General features: G+C 37.7%; 1 protein-coding gene and 1 long non-coding RNA gene across 7 annotated transcripts in view; one reads left to right on the top strand and one right to left on the bottom strand.

Moving 5' to 3' along the window:
* The window catches only part of LOC125094674 (uncharacterized), a 29,634-nt gene extending 28,623 nt beyond the window's left edge, over positions 1-1,011 (bottom strand). Inside the window, exon 1 of the long non-coding RNA XR_007125650.1 lies at positions 818-1,011. This is a non-coding gene — a long non-coding RNA (uncharacterized LOC125094674). The remainder of the gene's footprint in view (positions 1-817) is intronic.
* Positions 1-22,261, top strand: part of DIAPH3 (diaphanous related formin 3) — a 510,449-nt gene that overhangs the window by 155,309 nt on the left and 332,879 nt on the right. For 5 of the 6 annotated variants that reach the window (XM_047720091.1, XM_047720089.1, XM_047720090.1 and 2 more), the window contains 3 exons: positions 3,318-3,454; positions 5,923-6,028; positions 21,990-22,100. In XM_047720091.1, coding sequence (XP_047576047.1) covers positions 3,318-3,454; positions 5,923-6,028; positions 21,990-22,100 — 354 coding nt within the window. Of the gene's footprint in view, positions 1-1,033; positions 1,128-3,317; positions 3,455-5,922; positions 6,029-21,989; positions 22,101-22,261 lie in introns of those variants that run through there. The other variant, XM_047720093.1, reaches the window with a different exon arrangement.

The raw sequence follows: 22,261 nt of genomic DNA, 5'->3' as shown, positions 1-22,261 counted from the left end.
TGTTGTTATATATTCAAATATATTCTAGATTTGAACTCATTGTTCTGTAAGAATTAGATTCCAGGTGTTGTGAACGATCTTGGGCATCGTTCTTTGAATTTGAGAAAACCCTAATTAAAGAGAGGTGAGGTGGTTTCTATAGACCATAATATTCCTGCTCGATTTGAGACTGAATTGGAGAGCGGGTAAACTTTATGTATTTATGTTCTAATTGGTCTAGTGTGTTCTCTTATAAGAGCCTGCTTTTGCTTATAGTTTGTATCTGTGGAGCTAGAATATATTGTCTTTGTGTTGATTGCTATCACCTGTACTAACACGAATAAAAAGTTACTGATACTTGGAGTTAGTATTCTAATGTCTGAATTCTAAAAATAATATATGAAATAATTTTTCAATAAAGACTCTCCTGGGATTTGTTGATGATTTTTCATTTATATCACTGTGCAGTATTTATAGGAGTTATTTGAAGGATAGAAAAAATACAGGTTTTAAGAGAACAGTGGTACCTTATTAGGTACTAGTATTTGGTTATTAATGTAATGAACAAATCTGGCAACAGTTGAAAGTGGATTTCATGTAATAAACTAGACTAAATAACATTTTCTAAGTGGAAAAAGACTGAATATCAGGGGGAAACAAAGGGATGAGAAGTTAAATACTTTTGCATTAAAAGATAATTAGAACAAGGGCTTCATTCTGGTCACTTAACTGTTTGAGTGTTGCTTTAAGGTGTGCACCTGCAGCAAAGGTGTTTTGCTCCTGAAGCCAGCCCCCTTACCAGTCCCGACACTTCTCTTTGCTCCTGGGATTAACTCACCATAGGGAATTATTCAGCATCAGTATTCATGTCTCGTTGATCATCCTCCACAGGGATCTAAGGTCTTCCCCTTCTCCCACTGAACACCCTTGCAGTGGCTTGAAATTCCATCTATTAGGTAATAATAGGTCTCAAGTAGAATGCAAAGGGAACCTGGCTTTAGTCTTCGGTTTAGAACACGTGAGTTTTCATATAAACCTGGGTGGGTCCTTGACTTTTAGTAGAGAGACATCCTTAGACCTTCCAAAATTTGTCACTGCCTCTAACCTTACAATAGGCTTCATTTAATGCACTTTAGATGCTAGCACTGGTAAGTTGATGATTTGTCTCAGAGTCGACAGTTTTTGTTTGGTTTTGCTTTGTTTTTTTTTTTTTTTTTTAAATAACTGAACAAGAGTAATTTTATTCAAGTAGGCAGGATTTCTGTCTGTAGTTCTAGGTGCTCAGTAGTGCTAACCTGGCCTCATTCCAGCCTTAAAATGAGCACTTTGTGCGTTTATGTTTGCAAAGTCAGAATGCTGCTGCTGATGGACCTTCCAGGGGTTAGGGGGTGCTAATCAAAACTATGAAATCTGAGAATGCTCATATTCTGCTCTCCCCACATTAATGGTTTAGGGCTGGAGGGCTTTGCAGAGAAGGTAGGGAGTATCACCTGGAGGAAATCGGTGTGCCTTGCCTTGAGTGGTTGGAGGAGCCACAGGATTCTGATTCCAGAGGTGCAGGCATTGGTTAAGGAAGTCCGGGTGGGTGGGAAATAAAGGGGGAAATGCTTTACTTGGTCGTCCTCAGTTTTCTTAGGACAGAGCCAGCCCTTTGGTTCTTGGTAATCATTGACTGATTGACTCTTTGAATTGGATCTAAGTGGTACTTTCTATGCTTCTGACAATTCCCTGGAATGATTATTAAAGAATGTTGTGGTTCTTGGCCCCATGCCTGCTTTCTTTTTTTTTTTTTTTTTTTTTTTTTTTGTTTGTTTCCAGTTATGAGACAGCCCAGGGCATCACAAAAGTGATCACTTCCTGGCTGGTTTCGCTGTCTGTTTGTAAACTTTTCCCTATCACCAATAAGAGGGGGAAGTTTCTCCAGAAAGCATATCTTGGAGCCCTTGGCCCCCGTGCCGGCGCTGCTTCCTTCATACCTGTGTTCCTTAGAAAGCAGTTTAAAGCAAATGGGGTATTTTAGCACAGTTAACTAACGGCTTTATATAAATGGCATCAGGGAGATAGGAAAATTATAAATAAGATTTCGTTCTCACAGCATTTGGGTCTAAGCTTGTTATAGATTTAACTTTGATACTTATACCTTGTGTTAATTTTGAGTTAAGCCATAGTTCATAGGTCTGTTATTGGGATTAAGGTTCTTTTTTGTGCTTAGTAGTAATTCTAATCAACCAATTTCTCACTCTTTAGAAAGATCCTCGGGAGGCATGGAAGATAAATCGTATCATTTTATTGCTTCTATTTATCCTCTGTTATTTGATACTTATCTTCCATAGATTGTAAGTGGGCCCTAGGAGATGTATACATCCTTAAATCAAAACACGAAGTCATTAACATGACTCCTTATCTTCTAATTGGATGTGACATCCTATCAGTAGCAAACAAACTTTATCCTTGTCTGGCATCATCCCATTTATATAATGTGTTTACAACTGCATTGTCTTTCTGATGATAAAATATCATTCTGATTAGAATACTTATGCTCCTCATGGCAGTTTCTACATGATATCTGCCCAAATCATCTTTCAACTTGGGCCCATCTTAGGAACTCAGTGTTACTCTTTAGATCTGCCCTGTTCTTACGTGGTTACCACATGTGGCTATTGAGCACTTCTAGTGTGACTTGTCTGAATGGAGATGTGGTCTAAATAGAAAATAGACACTGGATTTTGAATATGTAGCAAAGAAAAGAAATAAAATAATCAACGAATGTTTTATATTGACTGTGTTGAAATGATTGTATTTTAGATATATTGGATTAATTTCACTAAAATTTTACTTTTGGCTTGGAAACCTGACATTGCCCCTGTGGTTCTCATTCTGTTGCTGTGGGATAGAGTTGATGTGTGTGTTTACTTGTGATAGTGTATCCGTTATCCACCTGCCTTCCCAGGAAAGCTCCTCATGCCCTCAGGGTCTGGTTCAGAAACAGACTGTTCATTTTGTGTGCTTGTTTTAGGAAATCTCAATTTTCCTCACTGCTTCTCCCTTTCTCCAGGGGGTTACTTATCTTACTTACTTAATAGTTATCAGTCCTACCATTATCAAATCACCTTTGAGAATTTACTTATATTTTCTTGACTCTCCTACTTCTTGATATGAATACTTTTATGAATTTTTATTCTTTTTAAATTTTTTATGATATTTATTTTCTGGCTTTTACTAAATGTAAAAACATATTATCCTATCAACTTTTTAAATAATGATGTTTCCTTTAGGGTGTTGTTATTTTTTTCAATAAACTGCTAACATTTAGCTTCTTATTTCCAAAATGTTTATAGTATGGCTTGGAAAGAATTATGAGTGAAGAGAGGAGTCTTTCTCTATTAGCCAAAGCCATCGATCCCAAGCACCCAAGTATGATGACAGATGTGGTGAAACTCCTGTCTGCGGTATGCATTGTAGGAGAGGAAAGCATGTAAGTCTTCTCAACTCATTTCTCTAATACTGTGTAACAGTATAATTTGATTTACTTAGTGTTTTCGTTATTCTAGACTGGAATTTATTGTTAATAAGTGAATACAATTTAAGCAACTGATTTAGATTCATAATTGGCTGAACAGAAATGTTTGAGTAATAATGATTTCTCAGTATAGTAGTTCTAGGCTAACATCTTTCTATGAAAAACTGATTTTGTCATATTTATTTTAAAATGTTCTGATTTCAAACCCTAAACAAAAATTCTCAGTGAAGATGTAAAAAAATATATATATGAATGGATATCCTATTTCTTACGTATTTTTGTTTTTCAGATAGAGTTCATTCAAATTCATGTATATTCCCTTATAAAAGCGAACATCATACTATTTGAAAATGTATTTATAACACAGATATGAGAAGTGTTCTATGAAAGAATAGTACTTCACTGGTTGAGGGTACATAGTCTGACCATAAAGTACATCCTGAAGTTTTAAACTTTAAAGACATTATCCACATATGTTAAGGTTGTAACTAAAAGACTATTACAGGGCGCCTGGGTGGCTCAGTGGTTTAAGCTGCTGCCTTCGGCTCAGGTCATGATCTCAGGGTCCTGGGATCGAGTCCCACATCGGGCTCTCTGCTCAGCGGGGAGCCTGCTTCCCTCCCTCTCTCTGCCTGCCTCTCTGTCTACTTGTGATCTCTCTCTGTCAAATAAATAAATAAAATCTTTAAAAAAAAAATAAATGAAAGACTATTACATACATATTAACAGATAATTATAAAAATAAACTTTTTTTAAAGGTTGAGGTACTTATTATAAGATGCATTTAAAAATTATTATAAATGCCTTTTAAAAAGACTAAAGATAAAGGCACTTGTGATGAGCACTAGGTGTTACATGTAAGCAATGAATCAAAAATTCTACTCCTGAAACCGCTATCATGCTATATGTTAGCTATCTAGAATTTAAATAAAAACCTGCAACAAAAATGAAACAGAGGGGTGCCTGGGTGTCTCAGTGGGTTAAAGCCTCTGCCCTCGGCTCAGGTCATGATCCCAGGGTCCTGGGATCGAGCCCCACATTGGGCTCTCTGCTCAGCAGGGAGACTGCTTCCTCCTCTTTCTCTGCCTGCCTCTCTGCCTACTTGTGATCTCTTTCTGCCAAATAAATAAATAAAATATTAAAAGAAAAAAAACAGAAAGGATTAAGACAGTAGAAAATGGAACAACTAACAGAACAGAGAGAAATAGCCCTTTCATGAAGGCTGGGCAAAGGTCTGTAAGCCGAACCTTCTGCCCACATTTGAAACTTGTCCTTGTGGTGAATCTGCGGGGTTGCTGAGGAGTGTCGGGCTGTCCCTGTCCAGTGTGGCCTCACCCGAGAGTCTGCAGGCCCCACTCTGGCCTCGCCTTCCAGCTGTCTGCACACATAGCTACAGCGCGCCTCCGTGGATGAGGAGGTCCCCAGCGGCAGCCCAGCACACAAAGCCAGGCACAGCTTCAGCACATTCCCTTTCCCATTTTCAGAGTACCCTATTAATTGTATCACAGAACCCTAAGAGTTTACTTATCGATGACACACAGGTTGCTCCTTCTGCTCCCTTTCCTCCTCTTCCATCCTCCTCCTCCTCCCTCTTTCCCCTCTTATTTCTCGGTTCTTCTCTTTTCCTTCTTCTTCCTTCCTTACCACTTTCTCCTTTCCTTCCTTCCTTCTTGTCCCTCTGCTTTTCCTCCTCTTTCTTTACTGGCTCTTTTTCCTCCTCTTTTTTTCACTACCTCCTTCCTCCATTTTGTATTTATCATTTCTTGACTTCATAGGTTATCAAGATGATGAAGATAATGTTAACAGCCCACATGCCTGTGTCTACAAACTGAGTTTCGCCAGTATGCTAGGTTGTGTTAACACACTGGTCTTTAAAAGAGTAACAACTGTATTTCTCGTGTTGACTATAAATCCTTACTATGATGTACTTTTGGCTACCAGACTTCTTTATACTTAAAAGGAAGGATCGTGATTAAGAGTGCCAAGACCATGCTCACCACACAGACTGTCTGATTTCAGATCCTTGCTCCATTTAGGAGATGTGAGACCTCAGACAAATTGCTTAAACCCCCCCCCCCCCCACCACCTCCCCATTTCCTAATCTATAATAAGGGATAATAAAACCTACTTCATAGAACTATATACATTAAAAAGAGTTAATATTTATACACTGGTTTAAATAGTGCCTGATGTGTAGAAAGCACTTTATAAGTGTTTGATAAATAACCCTCATCATAGTGTTATTAGGAATAAATGAATAAAAACATGTAGCTAGTACTTGATACATGCTATGTACTTAGCTTTTAAAATGTTGCTTCTTTCTTAGGAGTAGTGATTCTGGAGTTCAATAGATTAAGCAGTTGTAGTTAGGCATTTGGATTACTTGCTATTTGCAATTTAATTAATTTCAAAATTTCTGATAGCCTTGAAGAGGTTTTAGAAGCTTTAACATCAGCTGGAGAAGAAAGAAAAATTGACAGATTTTCACCTATTGTGGAAGGACTCCGACATGATTCAGTTCAACTGCAAGTAGGTTTCATGTCTAATCCTATGTACTGTTTTGTAACTGTTAGCTCACTGGCTTTTATTCAAATATGAAAACCTGCACGTTGTCCAATATTTTATAATATTTCAAATAATGTATAGAATTCTAATAATGTATCTTACAGATGTAACTTGGCATGTACCTATTATTATTTACTTAGGTTACTTTCCTAGAAGCTGACTTACTAGAGATCTCTATAAAACATATAATCATAGTCCATAAATTGTTTATTCTTGGTTAGTCTCATTAGTTGACTATTACAAATTTTAAGTTTGGGCAATTAAGTGAATTATGGCTTTTCATTGATCTATTAGTTTTTATGTTGGAAAATTAAGACTTTCCATAAATAATGATGAGACCAAGTTACACTGAGATTTTCAAAGATATTTAAATATTTAAGTTCTCACAGTCACTTTTAGACTTAACTATTATATTGTCCAAGCTGTATAACTAATATTCATTTAATTTCTCCTTTTTTTTAAAAAAAAGTTTTTTTTATTACTGTAATTACTGTTACAAGTATTGCTAATAACCTGAGTATCTTTAAGGAAATAATAGATACCTGACCCCCACTTCCCAATATTTTTAGAATTTAATTGGCGTGACCTGGCTTTTGGGATTTTTAAAGATTCTCAGATGATTCTAATGCGTAGCAATATTCAAAAACAAAGATGTACTAATAGCTATAAAGTAAATTTATTTCACACTTAATTAGTAAAAAAGTTAGTAGTTTTATTTTTTTTAAAAGATTATTTATTTCATTTATTTGAAAGAGAGAAAGCAAGAGAGAACACAGGTGAGAAGAGGGAAAAGTTGGCTTCCCGCTGAGCCAGGAGCCTAGTGCCTGGGCTTGATCCCTTGGGCTCATGGCCTGAGCCAAAGACAGACGCTCAACTGATTGAGGCACCCAGGTGCCCCTAAAAAATTACAGTTTTAAATTTTATTTTAAAGCTCTGGGTAGCTTGACCTTCATGTTGTTTCTCAGTGTGGTAGGAATAGAAAAACCAAATCTCCATGTTGAATTTTAAAATAAAATGGTATTTGATTTACAGGATGAAAATCTTAAGGATAGTCAAATGAATAAATTTACTGTGGCATTTCTTTTTTTTTTTTTTTTTTTTAAAGATTTTATTTATTTATTTGACAGAGAGAAATCACAAGTAGACAGAGAGGTAGGCAGAGAGAGAGGAGGAAGCAGGCTCCTTGCTGAGCAGAAAGCCCGATGTGGGGCTCGAACCCAGAACCTGGGATCATGACCTGAGCCGAAGGCAGCGGCTTAACCCACTGAGCCACCCAGGCGCCCCTACTGTGGCATTTCTAATGATGGTATTTGTGATGGTGATCTTCCCGATGACAGTTTTTGTGACTGGATAGCACAGACCCCTGCTTTCTCTGGGCAGGAGGCAGGCCTGGAGATTTGAGTGTGTGGTCCCTGTTGCATAAGTCTCATTACTGGAGCTTCTGGAAAAAAGCCCCGCCTGACTCGTCAGGGCTTGTCAGAGAGCATAGGAATGGGAGTCTGGGATATGTTGTCTACTCTGATGTGGACCCCGCTCCTTCAGTTTTTTTGATGTGTGCTCTAGAGTCTTTTGGCTTATGCACCATTGGTCTCATTTCCCTTCTCCTCTCATATGGCTCCAGAGCTCCCATTTGCCACAAGCCCAAGGAAAAGCAAACTAAGAAGAAACTTTGTAGAGAAAAGCTGAACACTTACCTTGTCTGAATTTTCCTTTGGTAGCCAGGTTACCTTTTACTCATACAGTATTTGTACAAATAGCACCACGTTATCAGATTCATTAATTTGTGGAGCATATTAGAGTTCATGTCCAATTCTTAAAATTTCACTTAGGAAATGTAATAATCACATATAAACATTATCGCCTAAATACTTCTTATGCTAATCTATACTTTTTTTTTTCTTTTTAAAGATTTAATTTTTTTATTTGAGAGTGAGAGGAAGTGAGGATGGGTTGGGGATGCATGGTGGGGGGATATGGAGCAGGGAGCTGGATGCGGGTCTCCATCCCAGAACCCTGGGATCATGACCTGAGCCAAAAGCAGACCCTTAACCGACTGAGCCACCCAGGTGCCCTTACTAATGCGTACTATTTGATCTAATAACACACATGTCCCTAGAGTGGGAGGGATGGTGTCTTGTGATGCAAGGACTAGAGTTTCGAGTTTCGAGTCTCGCAGCTTGAATTTAAGCTCCAGCCCTTGGCATCCTGGCTCTGTGACTCGGTCGGGATTATGCCCCAGACCACTTCTATGCTTCAGTTCTCTCACTTGTAAGAGAAGGACAATATTGATCACTACCTCATTGTGGATGTGGGGATTACATAGATTAATGTATTTAAAATCCTTAGTTTTTTTTGCCATAAATGTTGAGTAAATGCTAGCCTTACAAAATAATTTTGTTAAATTAAAAATGAAGTCAGTGGAAAATGGAGATTGAAGGGGATCTTCCTTTTTCAGAAATATTAGCTGTGTTGATAGTAAAATTGTTACATAACTATAACTCAGCAGTTACACTCATGAACATAACCCAGATGAATGAAATGCAGGTTCATACACATCCCCATCCCCATATTGTTATAGCAGCTTTATTTGTCATAGGCTCAAATTGGGAACAATCCAGATGTTCTTCAACAGGTGAATGGTTAAACTGTGGACACCCATAGCGCAGAATACTTAGTATCGAAAAAGAATGAACTGTTGATACACCCAACAACTTACATGAATCTCCAGGGAATTACCTTTCTTGAAAAATGCCAGTCCTGAAAGGTTACACACTAGATGGTTCCATTTATATAGTAGCCTTGAAAGAACCAAGTTTTAGAGATGGAGAACAGTTTAGTGGTCACCACAGGTTTGGGATAGGGTCTGGGAAAGTATTGGGTGTGGCCATAAGTAAATGGCAGCAGAGAGTTGTGTGTGGTGAAACAGTTGTGTATCTTGATTGTGGTGATGGCGGCAAATTTGTACATACAGCGAACTTGCACAGAACCTTACTTAGACACACAAATGAGTGTAAGGCTGTTGAAATCTGAATAAGCTCTTGTGGGTTGTACCAATTTCAATTTCTTGGTTTTAATTTTACATTATAATTATGCAAGAAGTTACCATGGAACAGAATTTTGTGAAGAGTACCTAGGACCTACCTGTAAGTTTTTTCTTTTTTGCAACTTTCTGTGCATGTACAATTATTTCAGAATAAAAAGTTTAAAAAGACTTGGTAAAAGTGGGGTCCCAATTTGTTTGCAGTAGTATTATTGTCACTTAATATTTTAAAGCTCTGAAGAGGGCACCTGGGTGGCTGTTGGTTAGGTGTCTGCCTTTGGCTTGGGTCGTGATCCCAGGGTCCTGGGATCAACCCCTGTGTTGGGCTTCCTGCTTGGTGGGGAGCCTGCTTCTCCCTTTCCATCTGCCTCTTCCCTCTCCTTGTGCTCACTTGCTTTCTCAAATAAATAGATCAATCTTAAAGGTTTGAGGAAAAGGGTAAAGAATGTCTTGTTAAGAACAAAGCCATGTTTCATCTAGACAAATAATATGATTGACTCATTAATTAAAAGATGGCAATTACAACCTTAAAATTTTTGGTAACATGCATATGAAATTTGTTTTGACTGTTGAGGTAGCCATGTTTAGCAATGGCTAAACATTGAGGTAAACTTGTCTAACCTTGTAGGATTATCATTGATTACCATATGAACCTGAAGGCAAACTACATGTATCAAAAACGTTCCTGGATATGTTTAGTCATTTCTGTTGGTCAATTACTCTCAATTTATTGAAGGTGCTACCATTTGGAGAATAGATATCTATAAAATTCTCTGAAAGAGAATGGCCAGTTAAAAATTAAAAATTAGTTTATAGAAGACACTAAGACTTGAAATTAAAATATATTTAAAGATTTGATGTAATTTTGAAATGATTCCTTTTTATAACAGTTTTACCGAAATAAAATACACGTATCATAAAAGTTATCCATGAAAAGTGGACAGTCCTATATATTTGTATAATTAGAGTTGTACAATCTTCTCCATAATCAAGAACATTCTCATTACCCCTAAAAGAATCTCCTCACCCCCTCTCCCAATCCCTTCATTGTCACCTTGTAATACCCTCATTCCCTTTAGCTCTAGGCAACTGCCAATCCACTATCTCTATAAATTTTCATATTCTGGACTTTTGATAAAAATCATACAATATGGGGTCTTTTCTGACTGGTGCTCTCACTTAATATTTTCGGTGTTCGTTCTTATTGAAATAAGTATCACAACTTCATTTTTCCCCTCCAAATATTAGGCTATTGTATGGATATTCCACATTGTTTATCAGTTAGTTGTCAGTTGGTGGAAATGTGAGTTGTTTCTTTTTGCCTTTTATGGATAATGCTACCTGTGAATATTGGTGGGGATGATTCCATCTATTTATTTATTTATTTATTTATTTATTTAAATGATTGCTTGTTTGCCGTATTTATTTATTTATTTTTATTTATTTAAAGATTTTATTTATTTTTATTGACAGAGATCACAAGTAGGCAGAGGGGCAGGCAGAGAGGGAGAAGAGGAAGCAGGCTCCCTGCTGAGCAGAGAGCCCGATGCGGGGCTCGATCCCAGGACCCTGGGATCATGACCTGAGCTGAAGGCAGAGGCTTTAACCTGCTGAGCCACCCAGGCGCCCCTTGTTTGCCGTATTTAATAAGGACTGGGAGCATGGCTAGCCAACAACATCTCCCTTAGATAGTTGTTGAAGTCAACCATTTGACTCAGTTCTTAAAAAATTTTACCAAGACATGGGTGGCTGCTTATATTTGCTCTTTTGAAACTAATTGCCTTAGTTGTGAGTAATTACTTTTTTTTTTTAATGTTTAGTTATTTTCCGAAACACTAAAATGTCTTGATATGGGTTATAAAGTTTAATTTTCATTGAAAAGTGAAAGTTCATTTTAGCATTTTTTTTCATTTTTTTTGATAAGTTCAGATTAAAATTTCCATGTTCTTGATTATGAATAAATGATGGAAAGCATTTTTAAAGATTTTTTTATTGTCCTACTCAACCTTTTTATTCTGGGTCTTTACTCTTGAAGGGGAGGTTTCTCATTACTAAGCCTACCTAAACTAGCAGGTGGAAAGCTTAAGTTAGGAGTTAAAGGTACCATTTTCCAGAAAGCTAGTTAATTTAGGGAGTTCAGGGGTGGTTGGGAAGTAAGTAGATTGTCTTTCCTGGGACTGCTGGTTGTTCTCTCTTTCCTTTAAAAAAATTAAGCAACTCTTCTTTTTGAGTGCTTCTGAATTTTCTGTAAGTAAAGTATATTTTAGAGCTAACTGGTTATCAGTTTTCCTATTAAGCTATTGCTCTAAGTGTCCATTTTACCATTACCTTTTAATTTGTATTTATTGAACTGTACTAGTCTGGCTGATATTAGCAAGTGACCAAATTAAAAATAAAACTTGTTTATTGTTGAATAACAGAGAACCCTCTTGTTTGCTTTTAAATTGGAGGAAATGGAAGATAGTAAAATTTAAAAAATTCTCATTGTTCTTTTATATATAACAAAGTACTATATAACAAAGTACTTTTTCAAGGAGGATTGTTAGACCTTTTTTGAGTCTGATAATAATAATAATGAAGATAATGTGACTGCCCATGTTTCTGGTAGAATTGAACATCCTTTCATTCCTCCTACTCATATGGTATAGTAAGACTTTAAAAAAAAAAAAAAAAGTGAGTGTCACAAATAACCTAAAATTATTTTCAGGCCTTAGAGAGTCTTCCCTCTCAGAAAAGAAAGTACTAATATAAATATCAGACTTAAATATATACTACTCTTCTCAAGTATATGAGAGAAGGGCTTTCAGAGTCAAACAGCATAATCCACTATGGGTAATTGAAGCAGGAAATGTACTGGGTACCTTAACAGAATTTTTGGCAGGCCTAGGGAACTCCATGTGGATGATACTAGCCAGAAGTAATGTAGAAGTGCCAGACCACATCCGGGAATGTTCTAAGGGAAACTCCATGCCCAGCATTCTATGCTGGTTAGCATGTGGCACACTAAGTAAGACACATGGCTGTGTTTCTGCCACAGCAGCAAACCTTGCCTCACGCGGCTCAGACAGTCACTCCTCATGTTGGCTCAGTCATCCTTACTAAAAGAGGGTGCAAAGAAGTACGGGTGAGCCAGTTTCTAGTTTCAACCACATGTTGAATTTATCTGTTATTTTCATTTCTTTCCTTTTATTTTTCTTTTCTATGTGTGTCTTGTCTCTTCTCTTTTTAAAGCCATCCTTTACTAGAGTATCAAACATGAGGTAGATTCTAAAGAGTTTGTCTAAACCATTGGTGTTGGTCATGGAACTGTTTGAGTTGTGGTAGATTTTTGTCAGGAAAGGAATCAGAGTGGGAATCCTAAAGTTCTTTGCGTGGATCTTTGCTTTTCTGTGCATTTGTTCTCAGGCCTGTGGTGATGGCATGCTATGTTTTCCTATGGTGTCTTCCTCTCAGTCCTTTTGGACCCATGGGGGAAGTATCAAGAACATGATTTTTACATCACTTGTTAGTCTGTCATAGTTTTATGGGTGCTGTGAGAAGACATGAATTCCTGGGTCAGCAACAAAGGACTTCATTACCCATAGCAACAGTAGCGTTTTGTATCAGCCTCAGTTTCCAGTCGCAGCAGGTGTGCTTCAGGAGAGAAACCCCGAGTATAGGAAATTCAAGTCTTACATCATGGGCAGTACTTATTCTGATGGATGCAGGCGATGATGAAATCAGTTCAGTTTCTCTCAGAGTATTTAATTAAAGCTGTTGGTCAGCCAGACTCCAAGCAGCAGGTTGAGGCTAACCAGTATGGACCCCAGCCAGGCCTTCAGGTCCCAGATGGAATCAGCCGAACAAATCCCACAGACTGTCAGGGTCTAACTTAGAACAACAGAATCTTAATTTTTTCTATTGATCTTTCCAGTTTGGCTGAGGTAGTCAGGTACAGAATGATGTATTAGTGATTGCACAGACTTCCCCTGGTTCAGCAAGAAGGAAATCCAGATCAATTCTTTTATCCATAACAACCCTAGTGAGTGAGCTGAAGCCGGCTGTTTTCCAGGGCCAGGGCAGTATCAATGGTAATTTCAACTAAAATCAGGGACAGATATCTTACCTCCTTTTCTAATTGGGCAGCTCCCATCATGGAGATAAATGCCTGCAGGGTACACATATATAGTTAATTTTTTCTGCAGGACCAATGGTAGCCTCAGTTTGGAGAGCCTTCATGGCTGTCTGAGGACTGAGCACTTGTGTTTGCTTAGATGCTTGAACATCTCTTAGAATCAGCTCTGAGATGAAGGGCAGCATTTTTAGAGAGATAAGCAAGTTAACACCTGGCTGCTTCATAGCATATATAGTTTTGAAGGTCTACATGGTACTTCTGGAAGGAAAGTATTGTTTGTAGTTACTGGGGTCCTCCAGTGACCTTTATTGAACAGGCAGCTGTTGGGTAATAGTGCTTTCACTGTGGCCTCCTACTGGCTGATAAACTGTAGGATGCTCCATTCAGGATAAAATTAAGTCCAATCCTCACTTTTGGAGCATGTGAAGACTTGGTGGAGAGGCCAAGTTGTACTATAGGGGAGAAACTCTTGGGTTTAGAAAACCTTAATCTTTTATAGTGGGTTGTAATTGTACCTGCCTTTTGCTCCAAAGAGATATTATCTTTATTATTCTGGACATGAAGCATGCCTACCTATTTGCTATTCAAATATCCTCAAAAAGAACAATCTGAAGATGGCTCACCAGTGCCTCTACTTGCAATGCACCCAGAAATGTAAGAGACTCAGGGTGATTTGTCCAGTGGTGGGGAACAGACCATGAAACCTTTTCCTGTCAGCTTCTTGACTTTGCCTTCAGTCTGATCCTCTTGGTGTTTTTTTCCTATAGATCCATTGCACCTTGATATAGGCTGAATAGAATGAAACCTTCATTTATTTTGGTTCATGTGATACTATGGAGTATGTTCCCTACCTTAATTACTGACTAAAGGGACATTGGACAAGGGTGGTAGGTGATATCCTAGGACTCAGGGGACAGGGATGATTGGTACGTCTTTCTAGGATTTTCACAGTAGATACTGCTCTATCCTAGAAGGTATTTTTTAAAGAGACAAAAGGCAGAAATATAATCTAAGTCTTTGGTATCTCTAGAACTGTTATTAGAGGAAAGTCAAATTTCAAACACATTCAGACACCTGGCAGGCACATGGTCTTAACAAATATCTCATGGTTACATATTAAAGTGCATAAGGTGCTCACATTTAGAGAACAGGAAGAAAAAGTGAAAGTGTCCTGTTGAATACGAAGTCACATTTATAATACTTATGAATCATACAACTTGAAAATGATATTTTTGCTGAAACTTGCTTTGTAGAACAAGGCTGTGTTAATCTGGGTCTTCTGAGAAGCAAGAGATTTAGTATGCATGGTACTAGGAGGAAGGCCTTCTAGAGGGCCTGGAGAAGGCTGGGGGAGGTGGGGTGATGTCCACCTCCCTGCAGACCTGATGCCAGGTGGAGGAGAGAAGGAAGGAGGGTTGAGGGAAGTGTCTTGGGCTGATGTGCACTTCCAGGAGAACTTGGCAGGTTTGTTTTGTCCTCAAGCCAAAGCCCCTTTGGCTTCCCATTTTATTATTCTTGCTGTGTGTTCAGACATTGGCTGGGAAAGGCCCGTGGGGAGTGTGGCCTCAGCTCACCTGCTGTGATGGATTTCACAGGTAGCAGCTGGGGCTGGGCTGTTGGTCATTTATACTCTCTGTAGCCAGAGATTGAGAATTGCATTCCCGTGGCTGCTGCAAAGACAGTTTTTCTTAAAAACAAAACCGAAACAAAACAAAACCTCTTCAATTTCTGTATTTGAGTTCAATAACAGAATAGATATTTGTAAAATTGATTGGTCACATTTTCTTATGTTTTAGTAAGTAGGAACAATTACTTTAATGGAGTTATAGTCACTGTACTCTGAAATTTGTTACTGGGCAATAATTGAGAAATACGACATTGAAACAAATTATAGGTTACAATGACTTTTTAGATATAGCCAAGTTTATTTGCTTCTCTTTCTTTTTGTTTCCTGTACCCCCTCAATGCTTAAAATATCCCCAGGTTTAATTTTGCTTGAGACCAAACAAAAGTCTTACTATAATGAATAGTCATATCTTAATTTATTATTTCTTTTTGTTTCAAATATCTCCACCTCCCCCTGCCCCGCCAGATTACTAACCAAAGTTATTTTCAATTTTAAGTAACTTGTCCTCACATGTAATGAAGAACCAAATAAAGAACAAAGATGGTAGTAAGTTTTTATATTTAGGACCAGTGTTGGGGCATCCCAGAAGGATGCAGAGATCAGTTTGTTTTAATTCCTCTCTGTTTTGAGTACTTTTATTGAGGTTTACATCAGTAGGATTAATATATCAATATAAATCCAAACACTAAATGCATTGAAAGGGACTGGTAAATAATATGCCATTAAACTAAGACGTTAGAGAAACACAGTAGAATAATAGTCTAATGTGAACTCACGCTGTCCTAGGGAGCACACATCTAAGCATAAATTTGTGGTGAAAATTTTTGTCTAGAACATACAGCCAATTTTCTGAGCTGACATAATAAATTTCTTCATTTACGCTACAGTAGATCACCAGAAAGATAAACTTACCTCATGCTTCAAAGGTAACTGCACAGAGTTTCATAATTAAGCAGTCAATTAGTTAATTGTTCAGCGACTGCTGTGCATTGAGTTATACAAGAGCTATATAAGAAGTATGCTCTTGCCTGGGCCACTTGTGTGGATCGGTTGCTCAAGCATCTGCCTTTGGCTTAGGTCATGATCCAGGGCCTTGGGATCTAACCCCACACATCCCCGTTGCTGCTTAATGGAGAGCCTCCTTCTCTCTCTCCCTCTGCCCCTCCCCCTACTTGTGTTCTCGCTCTCTCTCAAATAAATAAATAAAATTTTTAAGAAAAGTATACGCCCGCCCTTAAGAAGCTTATACTTGGGGGGCGCCTGGGTGGCTCGGTGGGTTAAGCCACTGCCTTCGGCTCAGGTCATGATCCCAGGTCCTGGGTTCAAGCCCCGCATCAGGCTTTCTGCTCAGCAGGGAGCCTGCTTCCTCCTCTCTCTCTGCCTGCCTCTCTGCCTACTTGTGATTTCTCTCTGTCAAATAAATAAATAAAATCTTAAAAAAAAAAAGAAGCTTATACTTGGGAATCTAAGGCTAGCTAACGTTTCGTAAGTAAAATGCAGTAGGAGGAGTTCTAGCAAAATGCATGGGAGGACACAGAAGAAATTAATGCTGTTGCAGTGGGGAGTGTCTGAATAAATATTTAAATATCTGTTTGTTTTTCCAATATTCCCATTCATATAAATTATAGCTTTTGAATTCTGCGCTTTATTTTCTGTGTTTGTATGGAAATTATGCAGTTACCTCACGCTCTGATTTGTTCTCTTACTGTGTCGATCATTTGCAGAATACTCAATTGGAAATCTAAATAAAATTAAAAAGAACTTTACATCTGCTGATCTACTTTACTGTTTCTGTGTTTGTCTGCTTAATGTAGGCTGGTTAGTTTTTATTCTGAATTAACGCGTGTGCTTTTTAAATTCCTTGGAGTTTCTTTGCACTAGCGGCAAACTGTTTCTCTGTAAGCATCATTTACTCATTTTAACTTGATAAATATGGAATTTGATTGTACAAAGAGAAACAGATGATTTCTGCTGTGGGGTAGGGAAGATGAATAGCAGACTATGTTGTATCTTCCAGGCCCAGAAAATAATTATTCACAGATTCTGATAGAATTTTTATGTAAGTACTTGACTGGTACTTGCTTATAGTGTGAATTTAGGTTATAAAGCTGATATATTTTCAGCGTCGTATAGTCATCATTTTACTTGTAAAAACACCTACTTGTGTTCAGGATGAACATGTTGACCAAAGTGTGAGCTTTCTAAAGAATATTCTTGCGTTGGCTGTCAGATACCTTCTCTGTTCCTTCAGCACAGTCGCTGAGAAAGCATTTGCTCTGGTGGCCTTTGAACAAATTGGATGAGCTTTATGTTTGAGCCTCCAGGCATCACACCTATTACGGTACCTTGAATTTTGTACTTCACTTTCATCTGAAAGGGTCAAAGGTTTTGCGTCAAAGTTTAAAAATGCATAAAGTATTTATTTTTTTCTCATCTTTGCATTGAGCGTGGTGTCAGGGGTAAGTAAAATTGTGTACTGGAGGAAATTTAGGTGATGGGTATTCACAGATGAAGAAACCTGACTGTTTTCAAGGGCAGAAAGCTACTTTGCTGATGAAGTGTCGGAGATAGTGGCATGTTCCTTTCTTTGTTTTGCTCATTAACCTCTTTCTAGGTCTAATGATTTTTCTTTGATCATTTGCCTTGTTCCTGAGATTGCCTTTGACCAGATCTATTCCTCATATTGACTATCTTTGAGATTTCTGTTTACGGTTTATTTACTTTGCCCCCTGTTGTGTATCTGTGCCTTCTAGTTTACTGCATTGCTGACATTTGTTCCACTATTTTTAATTACACTCTGGCTGTTCATTTTCCTTGGCTTGGTCTGTGGGCTTGGTGGGTCCTAGTCCTTACAGTGCACCTTCTGTTTGCTGCTGCTCTTGAGGGAACCTTCAACTATCCTAAGCCCTAGATGGACATTGGTGCACGTGAGTGCATGTGTGCACCACGCACGCATGCACGTACACACCCTTCCAGCTACAAATTATGCTAAAGATACCTTTTCTCATATGAGGTTCCTTCTTGGTAATTGAGACAAGAATAACAAAATGAGCTTGCAGTATCTGCTTTCCAAATCATTAGAACTGAGTCCATGATTTAACACCTAAAGAGAAGTGTCGCATACACTGAGACTAGAGGTTAACAAGCAGCATTCCAAAAGTGTAAAGATAAGTTTGGAGAAAGGAGAATATTTTAGTGCTGATCATCTTGGTTGCATATGGTACATATGAGAAGGCAGGTGTTTTCCTACTTGGGACAACAACTCTGTCTCTTTATAAGAAACTGTTCTTGTCAAGTCACCAATTGGCCTAATGCAGTGGTAATTTATTAGTCATCTTAGCTGACCTATTAGAGCCTCTGACTCAGTTGATCATTCTCTCTGTTGAGACCGTTTCCTCCCATAAGTCCTGGGCACCCAAGTTTCCTTTTTCTTCTACCTCACTGATGCCTTTTAACTTTATTTCCCCAGCCTTTAAAACAAAACCTGCAATTGAAATGTCCCATCAGCTCCTGTACCTCTTTTCTCTCTGCTACTATTGGGTGGTTCCACGTAAGACCGTGAGTTCTATGTGCAGTTGTTGTGGTCATGTTTTTCTTGAACCCGGGTCCCCTATAGCCAGTTTCCTTCTCCACTTTTTTCAATGCTGCTCACTAAAGATATTTCTAACTTAACATCTCTAAAACACAGCTCCCCTGATCTGTCTTCCCAAGCTTCTTTCTCCCATCTTAATGAATGCTTTATTTTCCACTCTGATCAAAGATAATCCCATCCTTCCAATTGCCCAGGCCAAAAACCTTGGAGTCAGTCTTAACTCTTCATCTCTGAGAGTGATTTCTGTCTTTTTCCATAGCTGTATCCCTAGCACTTAGAAGTGCTTAGTGTGCACCAATAAAATAGGCTTGGAGGGAATGAAATGGTTGAGCAGGTACACAGGGAATTCTGTATTTTGATGTTCAAACATAGACGCTTTAAATTAGGATGTTTCCAGGAGGGTAGAAGCTCTTAGTTTTCTTACCCTCATCTATTCCATAGGGAAGTACATTTTGTGATGCTGTTGAAACAATATTTTAAATGCAAATTAATAAAGATTATAAAGGCTACATTTTTGAAACCTCAAGCAGCATGGGAATTGTTTGTGATGAATATCACAGTACCATTATTTCCTTGAACTTCTGTTAATATCTCTAGCTGACACAGTCTAGGTACCCACTAACTAGGGTTTTTTTTTTTTTTTTAAATGAATGAATGAATGAGTCCTAATGTACATCTATTTTTTATTTTTTTAAGAAGAAATTGTGGTGGGGTCAGAGGGAGAGGGAAGAGAGAATCTTAAGCAGGCTCCATGCTCAGCAAGGAGCTGGATGTGGGGTTCTATCTCATGATCATGAGATCGTGACCTGAGCCAAAATCAAGCGTCAGACGTTTAACCAACTGAACCACACAGGTACCCCTCCTAATATACATTTCAATCTCAGAATTTTAAAAGCAGGATTTATCCTATTCTCTAAAACCCCTTTCTCTCCTTACATTTTATAGCTCTGTTAGTGGTATTACCTCCTATTTAGTTGAAGAACAGAGGTGAGAAGGCTCTTCTGAATGCTTCTGAGTCAACCCCATGTCCACCCAGCCATCAAATTCTATCAGTTTCTCTTACATTTTTAATGTTCAAGCTCTTGTCATTGTTCACTCAAGTTGGTTCTACAACAGCTTCTTAACGTACACTGTTCCCTCCACTGTTCCCTCTCCTTTACATAGAATCCCTTGTGGTTTCCCCTGTTTCCAGCTGAGCCTGAATTTTCTGACTTGGCACATGCAGCTGTGCCTCACCTGGCCTGTCTTCTGGTCCTGCCTCACTTCTTGTGACTCCTGCACTGCTCTCTCCCTTCTCATCCTCACAAACTGCTCAGGAAATCAGAATTCCTTGTAATTCAATGGAAGGTCCCATGTCCTCTAACAGGTTCATTCTTTAGCTGTTTTAAACATCTTACCTCAGTCCTTCATCAGGCTGCCTTCCTCTTTATCCCTAAGGACCTATGCTTTTACCCAGCTGTCCTTGTCTTCAGTTTCTCCACATTCCTGCTATATATGGAACATATCTCTTCTACGTGGTATATTTCCACCATTGCATCTATCTTCATGAGGGTAGGCAGATATATCCCATTTACCTTCATAGTTCCTACTGTGTGTAGTAACTGATTTCAATGGCATAGATGCTATATTGGCACCTGCTTCTGCTAGTATGCTGTTTGTATGAAATTCTAAGGTCAAATGAGTCTATATATCTCAGTGTACATGCTAAAAACCTAGAAGGAACTCTTTGATCTTTATCTTGATGATAGAATTATTTTTCTGTAAGGAAACACTACATTTTGCTGTTTGCTTGCATATGTTCATAGACATATATTTACATGGCATTGATTAAAGAGTGGTTATAGGTAATAATAATGGCAGATTACCATTAGAATTGGAAGGGATTTTAGATAATTAACTTCATTATTTCAGCTTAAATCAATTTTCTGTTTTTCCATTTATAGGAAATTGCCATTTAGGGTGTTTCCTAGAAATAATTTGGTTTATCCTTTTCCCTTCTTTCTCTTCAATTTCAGGCTGCTATTGTTCTGCATGTATTTACTTTACATTTAGGTCCTATTTCCTGCTAATTTCTTATGCTGCTTATTTTTGCTGCTTTGAGTTGTCTATAATTCACGTCTTTTCCAGAAACCTAGCGACTAATACTAATTTAATTGCTCTGAATGTAGAGAAACATTATTTAAATATCCTTTGAGATCTTTTAAAACTATATACTACTGCTGAAAAACTATTTTTGTGGTTACCAGGTAATGATTGGCATGGAGGTAGAAAGAAAGCGTCTTAAACTTTGTGATGTGAGCCAGTTATAGCTGAATAAATGTGTAGTGGAAAGGTCACCTTCATTTTAAGTTTATTCTTTTTTTATTTTAAATGTTTCCCTTTCCCCTATTTATCTTCTGGCACATTTCCTTCCTCCAGTTTAAATAGTCTTAAGTTTTGACAGTAGAGGCATGCTGGTCAGATTTTAGTATTTAGACATCAAATACAATAATTACGATATATTTCAACCAGCAGGACCTAAGACCCCTGTTGGTGTCTTAATCCAAAAAAAGCATTTTAAATTGATAAAAACCTTGCCTTAAGGGATGGAGAAAGGACAATTTAGGGAACAGCATGAGGTTAAACATATTGATCAATAAGCTAGTCATTCTTGTTAGACTCGGGTACAATGTAGACTTAGAAAAATAACATCATCAACATTAACAAAGAATACTTTGCTTTTCTTAGAGATGATCTCTTTTGCCTCCTATCTCTTTTCCTTTGATTATATGGATTTCAGACAATGAAAGATAAATTTCAGCCAGGCGTTAAAAAAAAAAAAAAAAAAGATCCACTTTGAAATTTGGAGTGTTAAATAACTGGAAAATACAGTGATTTTTGCACTTTCATCATTGAAGGTGTATACCAAAGAATTTAATTAGTTATGTAATTTCTTTATACCTTTGGAATAAACATGACATATATTATTTTTGAATTCTTGCCAAAGTGTTTAAACCATTGCCTGGTTAATTCTAATTAATTGTGCCATGATCGTGAGATAGGGTTTTGTTATAACAACCCCATTAACCAGATTCAGGACAATTACTGACCTTCAGGTGTTGGAAATTTTGGGTTTTTCTTGATGAATGGCAAGTTACCATTGTATTTTAGGTAAGTATTTTATATCCAGTAGAGATCTATAATTTTTCAACTAGGGTGTTCAGTTTTGTGTTGTATGTGCATGGAATGATATTTTTGGACAAGAACTTAACTTTCAGCTAGAGTGAATTTTTTATGGAATGGTACCAGTGCCTAATGTTTCTCTCTGTTAATCCACAAGAACTCCCAAACAAATGGAAAATTAAACAAACAAACAAAAACTTCACCGAAACGATATTTCTTACTTAATTTGTAATTGACTAAAATAATTTACATATGGATTATTGTTTTAATAGGTTCTCCCCGGAAGGAAGATACTTTATTCTTGGAACAAAACCTTGATATTTCAGTTCTATGACTCTTTTCTTTAATGTTGGAATCTGAGCCTTCGTCTCACTGTGCAATCTATTGTAGGTAGCATGTATGCAGCTCATCAATGCCCTTGTTACATCTCCTGATGATTTGGACTTCAGGCTTCACATCAGAAATGAATTTATGCGTTGTGGATTGAAAGACATCTTGCCAGTAAGTGCCCTGCAGTCTCCTTATTAATATTTAAATTAGAGGAGTACTTGAATAGGGGGAAATTTAGATAAATTACCTTCAAGAATAATTTATCTGTGGGGGAAAAAAGGCTCGAGTATAAAAATTTGTGAAATATAGATAAGATGTGAGTATTATTTAAC

Source organism: Lutra lutra, chromosome 3 (genome assembly GCF_902655055.1).
Source record: "Lutra lutra chromosome 3, mLutLut1.2, whole genome shotgun sequence".
In the NCBI taxonomy this organism is placed as follows: Eukaryota; Metazoa; Chordata; class Mammalia; order Carnivora; family Mustelidae; genus Lutra; species Lutra lutra.
The sequence above is the reverse complement of the archived record's forward strand: the minus strand, read 5'-3'. Positions and strand labels throughout refer to the sequence as shown.